Raw genomic sequence first — 15,072 nt, 5'->3', positions numbered from 1 at the left:
TCGTTCCCCATAGTGTCTTCAGACACAGTGCGTGTTCCCGTTCGACAGGTTCGTCTCAGGTTACGCATGTAAGCATGGTTCCCTGAGAACGAGACGCTGCGTCTCACTACTTCAGGCATACCTGGTCACGTCTCCTTCACTTCCCGTCACAGGCCAGTGTCATTGTCGTGTTTGAGTCATGTGCTTCAGACACCGGTCACGCTGGAGGCGTTCCCCAAAGTGTCTTCGGACTCATTCCTTTCTCAGGGATCCATGGATACATGCGTAGACGTTTTTGTAGTTTAAAAGGAGAGGATAACGGTATCATTATCAAAGTGCGAACTTGCATATTGAAACCCATTTTCAAAAGTTTGCGTTTTCAGGCCCCCAAAACTCCGTTGTCGTGTAAATGAACGGCCACAACGCATAAAAAAGTGTTCCTGGTCCTTGTTTTACCCCTCAATTTGTATATGTAATTCTAGCCTTGTGTAGCAGTGTTTAGTCCATTCTTGTTGTTTTCATTGGTTTGGTTCTCCAGTGCCCCAGCGTATGGCTATATCGAGTTTATTTTGCTTAAATAACAGTATAATATTATAGATCAGGGGTGCCAATCCTGCTCCTGCCGATCGCCTGTCCTGCACAGTTCATCTCCAACCCTAATCAAACACACCTGCCTTTAATTTTCAAGTGATCCTGAAGACGTTAATTGGTTGCTTCAGGTGTGTTTGATTAGGGTTGGAGATGAACTGTGCAGGACAGGCGATCGGCAGGAGCAGGATTGGGCACCCCTGTTATAGATCTTTCGTGACGTAACGCCGCTTTGACTGTCGGGAAGAAGTCTGATGGGGAGCTCGTTTCGAGCGCGCATATCGACGGCAAACGGGGCGCTCGCGAGCACACTTCTGAAACCTAAAATGACAAATGGGAATCCCTACGGTCTCATGGACTTATTGGACACGTGCAAACAGCAGCCGTTGTAAGTCCACAAGACGGAAAGTGCATATGAAGTGTGTCATTTGGGACAGGGCCTTAGCAGTGACTTGGATAACAAAAACAACACAAACTCGAATAACGATACGCTGGGGCACAGGAGAACGAGAAACGCAGGAACCAAAGCACTCGCATAACAACATCAAGAACGGACAACTAAGGCCTTAAACACAGGGCTATAAAGACACTCAAACTGAGGGGTAAAACAAGCAACAGGTGCGACTTATTTAACAAACCGATGAGTAACCATGGCAACAAATAAATGGAGTTTACCAGGCCACACACACACACTCACGCACACACTCTCTCACACACACAAAACCTTTTTCAACTGAGCTATTTAACGGAGGTATTTTGAGCTGGTATGGGTAGGTAAGGTTAAGGTGTTCAACAGTGTAATTATAGTAGATGTCATTACAGAAACTTTCCAACATTTTTGTGGATAGAATTTCAAAAGTTTGAGGGTTTTAACGTTTGAACGTAAAGATTTTGTGATATAAATATGTGTATTGTCACTTGTAGTGTTTGTTGATTCTTGTGAGAGTGAACCCAGTTGTGAGAATGAGCAAGTCTTTGCTCTCTGTGTCCGGATGTCTCAGCGCTAGCAATATTAGACATTGCTCATCAAGTCATAGCTCATCAAATCGCAATATATAACAAAATAATCACAAAATAAATTTTGGGCCAAAAACACGACATCATATATTCATTTTATTTTATGCTCTGAATGTCGTCACAGTTTGAGTTTTACATTGACTGTACACTGACATAGATAACCATTACATTAAAAAAAAATCTCAAATTACAAGCATTCTCTGTTCTACAACAACTAAATAAAACCCGAAATGCCCGTTTCCGTTAGCCATTTGTGGGAGTGTTTGATTTGGACTTTGCTATCACGGTGATGATAGCAGCCTGTGAGGAGAGACACAGACAGACAGTGACGAGACCAGACACGACACACTATATACACAATGACTTACTGACGGGGTCCCTAATATATATATATATATATATAACTGCTCAAATGTGTCTCTACAGGGCTAACAGTGGGTGCTTTCATGCCGTCATTGACTGATCACTGCAGTAACACACGACACAGAACTGAGCCGCCACAACCGGCGGACACGCGAGAGGATGCGGAGGCCAGTTCAGATATACAGTATAAGCAGAAGTGGACTAAAGAGTTCAGGCTGAGTGTTGCATTTGAACATTCACTGCACATTGTTGAGGTCTCGCCTGTCAATCAGATTATTATTACGTTATTAACATTTTATACAGAAAAAAACAAAATCTCTGGAAAGTGTGACACTGAAGTAATACAAATATAAAAGCTTTTAAATTTCCTGTTAAAGTCAACATGAAACGACGTTCACAAACACATTTTACTTCCTTTTGTGTGAGTGAAGCATGATATTAAACATGAAAAAGTAGGGCATGTGGGGAGGGGACTTGGAGCAATATTTGCAAGTACAATTTATTTTTCTTGAAATGAATCGTGCTCCAATGAATGGTGCACAATAAGAGCAGGAACGTCTGCAGAAAGTAAAACGGCGAGATCTGGTTTCATGTTGACTTGAGAACAGCAGACTGAATATTGCACTCGAGAGATGTGATATGTTCAAAATAAACCTAATGCTTTGGTTCGGGGTCATGAAAACATAATTACAAAACTGAAACATTGGGAACACTTTATAATAACTGCACGCTATTAATCATTAGTTAAGCATTAGTAAACAGTTAATTCATCATTTATAAAGCATTAATAAGCAGTTTATAAATACAGTTATAAATGCTTTATTCTTGATTTATAAGCATATCTATAATGTGTTTAATAATTGTATTTTCATACTTTATTAATGATCAATTTATCATTTCTAAATAAAGTATAGGATCATTTACAAAGCAGATATTTGGGAGTTGTCAGTGGTTCATAAGATCACTTAGAAAGTGTAAGTAAATGATTAATAAACTATTTAAATGTACATTCATACATATTATTATTCAGACATATAGTAATAGTTAGTGTGTTAAAAAAATGGTTTATTAACATGTATTTCTACTGTAATTCAGGGAGTTATAAAGCATTTAGTAGTGGTTAGTTAACTATGTTTGTGAACTCATCTAAAGTGAGGACTAGTTATGACTTGTAAAGCATTTATAAAGGAGATTTAAAGGTTGTTAAATATTTTTATGTTCTGTATCACTGTGTGTGTTTGTTTCCTTTTTCTGATTGGAAGAAAACTGAGTCTTTAAATCTCCTTCATAAACGCTTTACAAGTCATAACTAGTCCTCACTTCAGATGAGCTCACAAAATAGTGAACTGACCACTACTAAATGCTTTATAACTGCCTGAATCTACAACATTTACTTACACTAAAGTGATCTTATTAATCAATGACAACACCTAGTTTGTAAACAATGGTAAATAATGCAATACTTCATTTAGAAATGATAAATTGATCATAAATAAAGTATGAAAATACAATTATTAAACATTATAGACATGCTTATAAATCAAGAATAAAGCATTTATAGCTGTATTTATGAACTGCTTATTAATGTCTATTAATGCTTTATAAATGATGAAGAAACTGTTTAGTAACGCTTAACTAATGATTAATAGCGTGCAGTTATTATAAAGTGTTACCCAATATGATTTCTTCAGTTTTCAGCTTATATATCTGATCAGAATGCATCTTTACAACAACAGCTTCATTTCACAGACGTTATTTTCTAGATAAACATTCCTCTAAACATACAGACGCTTGCATAATATAGCAGAATATTCACCTGAAACATCTCCTGGTTGTTTAAAAGTTAAATAAAAGAAAAACAAAAGTACTTTTTACATGATTGCACTTCATTGTCATGGTAACACTGGTTTATTTTCTAGAATAAATAAACACCCAAAAACAACATCGAGAACAAATCACAGTTAAAGCCTAGCCGATCACGTTGACGTTGCGTTGGATGAACACACTGGTTTGATGAGGATCTACACGCCACTATTCTGAAGTAAGAGTGAAGACGCTTTCGCCCATCATGACCAACATATTGCACTTATGAAGAAACAAGACCGATCTTTAATAGATAGAAAAATAATCCAGTCACTGGCCCTCAGACGTCCTGTGCGTAACTCCAACGGAAAAGAAAAGTATGGGGGGAAATCCGCAGCATCTCTCTCCAGTTAAAGGCATGCAAGCTCCTCGAACCCTCAGAGTCCGTCTGAGACGCTGTATAGCAGCTCAAAGCCACATCGCTGCACTTGTGCTTCACAATCTCCTCATATCCGACCCCAGTGGAAGCTGAAATATGACTGACTCAAACCGACCAAGATATTGTTCTTAAAAAGTTCATTTTTACAGTGTTCTATAACATCGTTTTTTGCTTACAATGGTTTCAGTTGCACTACTGTACTATAATACTACACACACACACACACACACACACACACACACAGAGCTGACGGGTGCAATGGCCATTGGCACGTTCATTTATGATTGTTAGACAACATATAGATCTGTCATCTACAAATACAGTGTTAGAACATCTATCTGTCATTCTGCTAGTCTGAATGAATGTTAGCCTCACAAACACAATGTTTGATTACAGGCAAACTTACTCTTCCACTGTGTGTGTGTTTCAACAAAACCCATCGACAGCATCAAGGAAATACTTCGCATGAAGGCAACAAAGCCTTTTTTAGGACCATTGAGATTATTTGTAGATTCATATACTAAGCACAATTTTGCTCAAACTAAATAAAAAACTAAATCCTATTAGAAATATATTACTGCAATGTGAAAAACAATATTATTTGAATTGGAAATTATTTATACAGCATGATATTTGTTTTAATGTATGCTTTCATTTAAAAATTGTTATATTGTATTTGAAAAATAATCGGATGAGAATCACTTTTAATGATAACAAAAAAATAAGCAACACTTCATTTTGATGGTCCACTTTAGACATTTTGCTGACTGTGAGTAACTTTACATGTCAATAGCAGTCATTAGAGGATCAGATTAATATCTGCTAACTCTTTATTTTGATGCTCCTCAACAGACATGCTACTGTAACTTTTCAACTACGTCAACTTATTCTACCAACCCGAACCGAACAGTCCATAATCCTCTAATGAGAGTTAGTTGACATGTAGTAGCAAAGTTACTTATAGTTAGCAAAATGTTTAAAAAGTGGACCATCGAAATGAAGTGAGACCAAAAAGGAATGATAATAATTTTAAAATGCACTACAGTAATACATTTCTTTTGCAAACTGTCATGAAAATATATGTCACAATGCAATAGATCTTAATGGACCTGGATTTTTTTTACTGCAAAATATGATTTCTTAATTCTAATCTTGAGTCAGTCCCCCGTCGGCAGAACGCTGAGAGAGAGAGAGACAGACGCTCTTCCGCTCTGCTCGGGTTTGGCTGGTATGGCTCATCGAGTGTCCGTTTGAAGCGCTGATCCCGGCGTGTAGCTCCTGGAGGAAGTGACATCACTGAGAGTGGTGTGCGTGAGGCTGGGCGGTGTGGTGCAGGTTTGACAGATGTGGCGTGTGGGATGGGGAGGTGGAGGGACCTGAGGAGGAGGAGGAGGAGGAAGAGGAGGAGTCTGTCAGGAGACAGATGATCCCAGAAGGAAGCTTCTCTCTGGCTCAGAGGACGACTGCTAAAGATGGAGTCCTGCGAGGAGAGAGATGTGGACCAAACATCAACATTTTCATATTCATTTTCTCCACAGGCATTAAAAAAAGTTCCCTTTCAGATCAGACACTTCGGGAACTCTGGCCTGGAGTCCCATGAGCATGCTGACATTTCACCTTTACAGGAAAACGAGTGTAGAAAAATGGAGGCCAGCCTTCGAAGTGTTGGTATTCATTTTCTTATAAAATGTAACTTTAAAGTTGTTGTTGTTTTTTAAGTCAGCTTTTTATACATTTAATCATTTAGCAGAATCTTTTATCCAAAGCGACTTATGAATGAGGAGAGCAACAGAAGCAGTGAAACTAACAATAGGACAACAATGTGCAAGTGCTGTGACCCTTCCCAGTTTAGTCTAACGCAGTACATGTAATAAAAAAAAAACAGATATAGAATAGAAGAGAAAAAAGAAAAGAAAGTGTTAGGGTTAGCTGTCTTATTTCATTATTTTTGACAGATGATTACATTGTTTGATTCCCAATGTTAGATATTTTGAAAGGATGAAGTAAGAATAAGAAGAGCTAAGCAGCAATCTACTCAAGCCGACTCAAACCATCCACCCATCAAAATGACAGGATGAAATATAATGAACACAACCAAACTGAAGTCCACATTTGTCTTGATCTGACCCAGTGTTTGAAGTTCACCGAAAGTGAAGAGGGACTTTCAGGAGCCAGCGGAGGGGCCGATGACGTGACACAAACTACCCCCAGCTAGAGTAGCGTGACACCACCACCAGGACAAGTACTTCCTTGCGTCTGCTTTACTATAAAACATACACAATGCGTCCACTTCACTAACACATAACACACTCATTGCGACCAGTTTAACAGATGCATATTTTTATGGTACTAACTGCTAACGAGACATCTTTTGAGATCATCTTGTTGTGATAAATTTCGCCTAACCAAACACCCTGAATAAAGCTGGGGATGCGCTACTGTAACAGAGTTTGATATCATATGTGTATAATTTTGTGTCTGTGGTGAGCTTGCCAATAGGGATGAACTCTTTAGCTGTTTATTCACCATTAAAATGAAGTAGGTCCAAAGGTACACTATAGTATCCCCAGGGATGCTGCCATAAGACCCAAGGGTTTGTGGATCTCTTGTCCTGCTCTGAACTGATCCCGGCAATCATGCATGAACAAATATTGTCAGTTGCCTCAGAAACAAAAGACTTTTCTAAAGATTTTAGCCTCAAACCCAGCCTCGGTAAATGATGATCAAGAACTAAGTCTTGATGTTGAATTACCAACTCCTCCGAATGCACTAGAATCAGGCAATCATCGAGTTCATTTAACAGCCTAGAGCCTCAATGGAGCCAGGGCGGCATCCATACATTTTGTGAACATACAAGCCACAAAGGCAAGGTCAAAAGGAACAACCTTGAACTAGTTAGAGTTGCCTGAAGCAAACCTGAGGATTTCCCTTAGTCTCTAGACCAAGGGTCTTCAATGCGGGAGAGCTAACTTCCTGCAGACTTCCTTTCCAACCCTGCCCCAACACACCTGCCCCAACACACCTGCTCCAACACACCTGCCTCAACACACCTGCCCCAAAACACCAACCCCAACACACCTGCTCCAACACACCTGCCCCAACACACCTGCCCCGACACACCTGCCCCAACACACCTGCTCCGACACACCTGCCTCAACACACCTGCCCCAAAACACCAACCCCAACACACCTGCTCCAACACACCTGCCCCAACACACCTGCCCCGACACACCTGCCCCAACACACCTGCTCCAACACACCTGCCTCAACACACCTGCCCCAAAACACCAACCCCAACACACCTGCTCCAACACACCTGCCCCAACACACCTGCTCCAACACACCTGCCCCAAAACACCAACCTCAACACACCTGCTCCAACACACCCGCCCCAACACACCTGCCCCAACACACCTGCTCCAACACACCTGCCCCAACACACCTGCCCCAAAACACCTGCCCCAACACACCTGCTCCAACACACCTGCCCCAACACACCTGCTCCAACACACCTGCCTCAACACACCTGCCCCAACACACCTGCCTCAACACACCTGCCCCAACACACCTGCCCCAACACACCTGCCCCAACACACCTGCCCCAAAACACCAACCCCAACACACCTGCTCCAACACACCTGGCCCAACACACCTGCCCCAACACACCTGCCCCAAAACACCAACCCCAACACACCTGCTCCAACACACCTGCCCCAACACACCTGCCCCAAAACACCTGCCCCAAAACACCTGCCCCAAAACACCTGCCCCAAAACACCAACCCCAACACACCTGCTCCAACACACCTGCCCCAAAACACCAACCCCAACACACCTGCTCCAACACACCTGCCCCAACACACCTGCTCCAACACACCTGCTCCAACACACCTGCTCCAACACACCTGCCCCAACACACCTGCCCCAACACACTTGCTCCAACACACCTGCCCCAAAACACCAACCCCAACACACCTGCTCCAACACACCTGCCCCAACACACCTGCTCCAACACACCTGCCCCAAAACACCAACCCCAACACACCTGCTCCGACACACCTGCCCCGACACACCTGCCCCAACACACCTGCTCCAACACACCTGCCCCAAAACACCAACCCCAACACACCTGCTCCAACACACCTGCTCCAAAACACCAACCCCAACACACCTGCTCCAACACACCTGCCCCAACACACCTGCCCCAACACACCTGCTCCAACACACCAACCCCAACACACCTGCTTCAACACACCTGCCCCAACACACCTGCCCCAACACACCTGCTCCAACACACCTGCCTCAACACACCTGCTCCAACACACCTGCCCCAAAACACCTGCCTCAACACACCTGCCCCAACACACCTGCCCCAACACACCTGCCTCAACACACCTGCCCCAACACACCTGCCCCAACACACCTGCCCCAACACACCTGCCCCAACACACCTGCCCCAACACACCTGCTCCAACACACCTGCCTCAACACACCTGCCCCAACACACCAACCCCAACACACCTGCTCCAACACACCTGCCTTAACACACCTGCCCCAAAACACCAACCCCAACACACCTGCTCCAACACACCTGCCCCAAAACACCAACCCCAACACACCTGCTCCAACACACCTGCTCCAAAACACCAACCCCAACACACCTGCTCCAACACACCTGCCCCAACACACCTGCCCCAACACACCTGCTCCAACACACCAACCCCAACACACCTGCTTCAACACACCTGCCCCAACACACCTGCCCCAACACACCTGCTCCAACACACCTGCCTCAACACACCTGCTCCAACACACCTGCCCCAAAACACCTGCCTCAACACACCTGCCCCAACACACCTGCCCCAACACACCTGCTCCAACACACCTGCCTCAACACACCTGCCCCAACACACCTGCCCCAACACACCTGCCCCAACACACCTGCCCCAACACACCTGCCCCAACACACCTGCTCCAACACACCTGCCTCAACACACCTGCCCCAACACACCAACCCCAACACACCTGCTCCAACACACCTGCCTTAACACACCTGCCCCAAAACACCAACCCCAACACACCTGCTCCAACACACCTGCCTCAACACACCTGCCCCAGCACACCTGCCCCAGCACACCTGCCCCAGCACACCTGCCCCAACACACCAACCCCAACACACCTGCTCCAACACACCTGCCTCAACACACCTGCCCCAAAACACCAACCCCAACACACCTGCTCCAACACACCTGCCTCAACACACCTGCCTCAACACACCTGCCTCAACACACCTGCCCCAACACACCAACCCCAACACACCTGCTCCAACACACCTGCCTCAACACACCTGCCCCAACACACCTGCCTCAACACACCTGCCCCAACACACCTGCTCCAACACACCTGCCCCAACACACCAACCCCAACACACCTGCCCCAACACACCTGCCTCAACACACCTGCCCCAACACACCAACCCCAACACACCTGCCCCAACACACCAACCCCAACACACCTGCTCCAACACACCTGCCTCAACACACCTGCCCCAACACACCTGGTCCAACACACCTGCCTCAACACACCTGCCCCAACACACCTGCCCCAAAACACCAACCCCAACACACCTGCTCCAACACACCTGCCTCAACACACCTACCCCAACACACCTGCCCCAACACACCTGCCCCAACACACCTGCCCCAAAACACCAACCCCAACACACCTGCCTCAACACACCTGCCCCAACACACCTGCCCCAACACACCTGCCCCAACACACCTGCCCCAACACACCTGCCCCAACACACCAACCCCAACACACCTGCCCCAACACACCAACCCCAACACACCTGCTCCAACACACCTGCCTCAACACACCTGCCTCAACACACCTGCCCCAACACACCTGCCCCAACACACCTGCCTCAACACACCTGCCCCAACACACCTGCCCCAACACACCTGCCCCAACACACCTGCTCCAACACACCTGCCCCAAAACACCAACCCCAACACACCTGTTCTAACACACCTGCCTCAACACACCTACCCCAACACACCTGCCCCAACACACCTGCCCCAACACACCTGCTCCAACACACCTGCCCCAACACACCTGCCCCAGCAAACCTGCTCCAACACACCTGCCCCAACACACCTGCCCCAACACACCTGCTCCAACACACCTGCCCCAGCACACCTGCCCCAAAACACCAACCCCAACACACCTGCCCCAACACACCTGCCTCAACACACCTGCCCCAACACACCTGCCCCAACACACCTGCCCCAACACACCTGCCCCAACACACCTGCCCCAACACACCTGCCTGTAATTTATCCTGAACACCTTGATTAGCTGCTTTAGATGGTTTTGATTGGGCTTTGAGCTGAACTCAAGACCCCTGCCCTAGACTATCTGAAAATGGAATATGAAACCTTCAGATCAAGTTCATCAGATGCAAGTCCAGGATTGGCCGCAAACCATCATCCTTTTTTATGATTCAAGATAATATCAACTGTCATATAGAATTCCCTCTGGAAAGGAGGCACTTCCTCTATGGCCACTTCCTCCAACAAGGAATGAATCCCGAAAGAGCCTCCATTAAAGTGAAGTGGGCATGGCCAAAACTGGATGGAATACTAGAGATCTTCTAGACTTGGAACTGAACTCTCTATGTGCAAACATCTCCCTGTTGTAACCACAGCATTATGGTCATGTAAACTACAGCACAACTCCTCCGAGGGCATTGTTGCAAGAAGCACAAGTGATAATCAACCCAAAAGGGGAAAATGAACAACTTAACTCAATATGAGGGCCCCAACATCTACCATGGAGGCACAGCCTGCTGTGATCATGACACTGTGGCCGTGAGCAACGTTTTCATGCTTCAAAGACATTATGGGATGCCGAAACATGATGAATCCAATAATTCACAACTCCAACATACAGAGAGTTAACAACCAATCAGCATTCAGTATGCAAATCACCAAACATGTGGGCTGATAATATTACAACCCCCATTTTATGAAGTATTATGCTACCACATAAGTCTAATATGACAGACTTTACACTTCCATTAAACATATCAGGTCACATCAGGAGGGAGCAGAATAATTAACATTGCACTTATACAACAGATGAACAATGATTCCCTAATACCAAAATCACGTTGGTATATCAACTATTAAATAGTCTACCTTGAGTAACTAGTTAAAGTGTCGTAACCAATGACAAGCAGAACATACATTCAACAAAACAATCTTCGGACTAGCTTCTATAATACTGCAACATTTGTTTTACATCTTACCGAATGTCAGAAGTTCATGATTTATAAACCAAGAATGTCTTTAGGTCATCATAGGTTATGAACATTGATCATCATGGGTGCGGATAAGGTATGACCAGTGTGTCTCCACAGGTTGCAATACAGTGGGGGACATCCACCGACCATTGCCTAGTTGAAAGCAAACATTATCCCCTTGTGCCAATGCTGACAATGGCTGTGCAGTGCGATCATGGGACTGTCTCTGTTTTGCTTGTTTTAGTTTCCATTTTGCATTCAGCAGTTTTTGATCCACGACCTGAGGCTGTAGCTGTTCTCCTGCCGTGGGCAGAATGGAGCGAAGACGTCTACTCATCAGCAACTGTGAGGGAGACTTAAATCCGTCAACAGGGGTGTTCCTGTGTTCGGGTAAGCTGAGGTAAGGGTCCTTCTCAGCATGTGCTCTGCTCAGTATGGCCTTAGCTATCTATTCGGCGAGATCATGGCTTTGACGATAGTGCGGACTAAATGTTACATGTGCAAAGTCCCACTGAATTGCAAAGTTTTGAAGTCATGCAACCTGTACTTTGGGTCATTATGTGAAATTATTCTTTCAGGTACCGCGCGCCTAGCAAAGATGGCCTTCATCTTACGGATGACTATGATGTTGACTCGAAGAATCTGCTGTAGTTGTCTACAGCTATTAAAGATTCATCTCCGTTCCACATGAACAAGTCTGTTGCAACGATCTGCCACAGGCGTTCTGGGATCTGGTGAGAGATTATGGACTCTTTTGGATTATATTTTCGGAGCTCTAAGCATGTGGTGCATCTTTCCACCAGTTCCAGTTCAATTTGTTTGTTCATGCCTGGCCAAAATAAAATATTTCTGGCTCTTTGCTTACTCTTCTCAATTCCCATCTGTGCAGTGTGTATGCACTCTAACATTTCTGCTCTAAGTGCATTTGGAATAATGATTTGCTCACCCTTAAACAGAAGTCCTTCGATCTCTGAAATCTCATCTCTGTGACTCCAGTCCCCAGCAAGGCTGGAGGGGCACTTCTTCCTCACATCAGGCCATCCGGCTTTTATGACACTTCTCAGGGATGTAAGCTGTGGGTCTTGCTCTGTTGTTCTGATGCTCGTTAGCTTCCTGTCGCTTACAGGGAGATTAGCTACAACTGTGTGAATTTGTGCATCCATATCCTCATCCAGTGATTCAAGTCTGTATAAGATGGACTTCCTGGACAGCGCATTGCACTATTGGAATGTCTTTTCCTGGACGGTGCACAATTTCGATATCGTACCTCTGTAGTTGCAAGATCATTCTGAAGGCGTGGAGGAGTGGCTGCAAGAGGTTTTCTCAGGATGGGTTTGAAAGGTTTGAGATCAGACTCGACAATAACCTTCCTGCCATAGACATGTGCGTGAAAACATTTGCATCCAAACACCACAGCATACAATTCCTTTTCAAACTTTGCGTAATTTTCTTCTGTTGGTGTGAGGGAGTTTGAAGCATACGCAATGGGTTTGTAGTCCTGAAGCAGTACAGAACACTTTTTGATGCATCAACCTGCAGGCGGAGCTCTTTACAGGGTCATAGTAAGACAGGACAGGGCCAGGCTCTCGTGTGATCAGCTCTTTCATCTTCTCAAATGCTTTCATCTGAGTCTCGTCCCACGCAAACTCATTACACTGTTTCAGGAGCTGCCTCAGCGGTGCGTTTATTTCAGACAGATTTGGCGCATATCTGGACAAGTAATTGACAATACCTAAGGTGGTAGTGCTGGGCGGTATGACCAAAAATCCATCCATTCAAAATTTTACTGGTTTCACGGTATATGACGGTATTTTATTTTTCAAGCATGACTGGATGTTATCCACATTTTCAACCGATTGACAGAAGAAATACTGCAGTAGATGGACTTAGAATGCCCTATTTTACTGTCATGAGTGAATATTGTAGAAAAATTCCACACTAGTATTAATACAGGTTTGCAAGGCTGTTTACTGAGAGCTGCCAGCAGGAGGCGCTTTAGGAGCGGCAGAAACAGCGGTTTCCCCGGTAACGGCTCAAAAACGCTGCATTAACAGGAAGGATAAAGAAAGATTTTGTAGAAATAACATCGAAAATTTTCCAAAGACCGTCAGTTCACTTACATTCATATAAACATTACATTCACCCGCGCCGCGTTTTGACTTTGAAACGTGCAGTGCTCAAGTTTATTCAACAATGTCAATGCCAACCACAAACAGATTTTCCAAAAGTCTGTTTTGATATTGTGAACCACTGAATGGGAAACACTGTAGTAAAATTTGACAGCTATCAGTTATAGTTTAACCTATCCATCTTCACCGTCACAGTAACACATAGAGCTGTGCATCACCACAGCGCAACAGTGAAAAGACCCTCTCAAACAGTGTCACGCCGCTTCCGATCGTTGTTAAAGCGACATACACTGGTATTCCTGTATGAACCGGTACACTGGTTTCCAGTTCTGACTTATTCTTTAGAGGGCTCGTGTCTCTTATCCTGATAACTTTCTCTGGATCAGGTTTGATGCCTTCACACGTTAGCTTGTGCCCAAAATAACTGACCTCAGGGACGCATATCACACTTTTGTCTGGGTTGAGGCATTCTCCTTTTTCACGGGTCCTCATTAGCACAGTGTGCAAGTTCCTCTTTTGTTTTTCCAAAGACGAGTATGTCATCGACAATGGCTGCAACAACGTCAAACCCTTCATAAGTCTTATCTATTTTTCTTTGAATCTTGGAAGAGAATCTTGGAATCTTTGGAAAGAGATCAGTCCAAAAGGTAGACAGAGACATCTGTACCTTCCCACTATAATATTGAAAGTTGTTAGTTTTGATGACTCCTCTGACAGCTTGATTTCCCAATATCCAGATTTTGCATCAAGCTCATTAGAGAATTATGCTCCAGCGAGGTTTGGGGTGCTGTTGTCCAGAGTCGGCAGGGGGTAATGCAGCCGTTTGATTGCTTTATTCAAGTCTCTAGGGTCTAAACATACTAGGGCTGAAACGATTCATCGAGTTACTCGATTTACTCGATTACAAAAATTCCTCGAGGCAAAAACTCTGCCTCGAAGCCTCGTTAAATTATTATGACGCGCACTATACGCGCAGGGATCTGATTTCACACGGACCGTTGTTCAGTGTTCAGGAAGCACACCATAGCGCGTGATACATTTTGAATTTAGTTGGCGCGATGGCGGAGAGTAAAGATGTCCATAAACGGCAGAGAATGTCTAAAGTTTGGGATCGCTTCCTTTCAGCGTCGCTGAAACAAGGTAACGATTCTGTCCCCCGCATTTCTTTTGACCCAGCGCCAATATTTCCGCCCGTGCCTAAGCCTATACATTGATGTTTGCTGATTTTAATCCCATACTGTATTTGTAGTGATGTCGTGATGCGGGTTGACTAGATATGATGTTTAGCTTTGATGTTTTTAAGTAGTAAACGTATTCACGTTTAATTGCAAGAGAGTATAGCCTAAAAAAAGAACCCCTTCACACACACACACGCGCGTGCGCGCGCACCCTCGTCTCTCTCTCGCGCCAGTCAGACCAATTGCGGCAATGCATCACATATGCTTAAAC

At 44.7% G+C, this 15,072-nt stretch overlaps 1 protein-coding gene across 2 annotated transcripts in view; it reads right to left on the bottom strand.

The window, feature by feature from the left end:
* Positions 1-1,725: 1,725 nt before the first annotated feature.
* The window catches only part of LOC308703114 (IQ motif and SEC7 domain-containing protein 1-like), a 106,748-nt gene continuing 93,401 nt past the window's right edge, over positions 1,726-15,072 (bottom strand). For both annotated transcript variants that reach the window (XM_081386388.1, XM_081386389.1), the window contains one exon: positions 1,726-5,669. In XM_081386388.1, the coding sequence (XP_081242514.1) occupies positions 5,656-5,669 (14 nt within the window). In that variant the 3' untranslated portion in view covers positions 1,726-5,655. The remainder of the gene's footprint in view (positions 5,670-15,072) is intronic.

This window comes from Scardinius erythrophthalmus (genome assembly GCF_964197995.2).
Source record: "Scardinius erythrophthalmus genome assembly, chromosome: 15".
In the NCBI taxonomy this organism is placed as follows: domain Eukaryota; kingdom Metazoa; phylum Chordata; class Actinopteri; order Cypriniformes; family Leuciscidae; genus Scardinius; species Scardinius erythrophthalmus.
The sequence above is the reverse complement of the archived record's forward strand: the minus strand, read 5'-3'. Positions and strand labels throughout refer to the sequence as shown.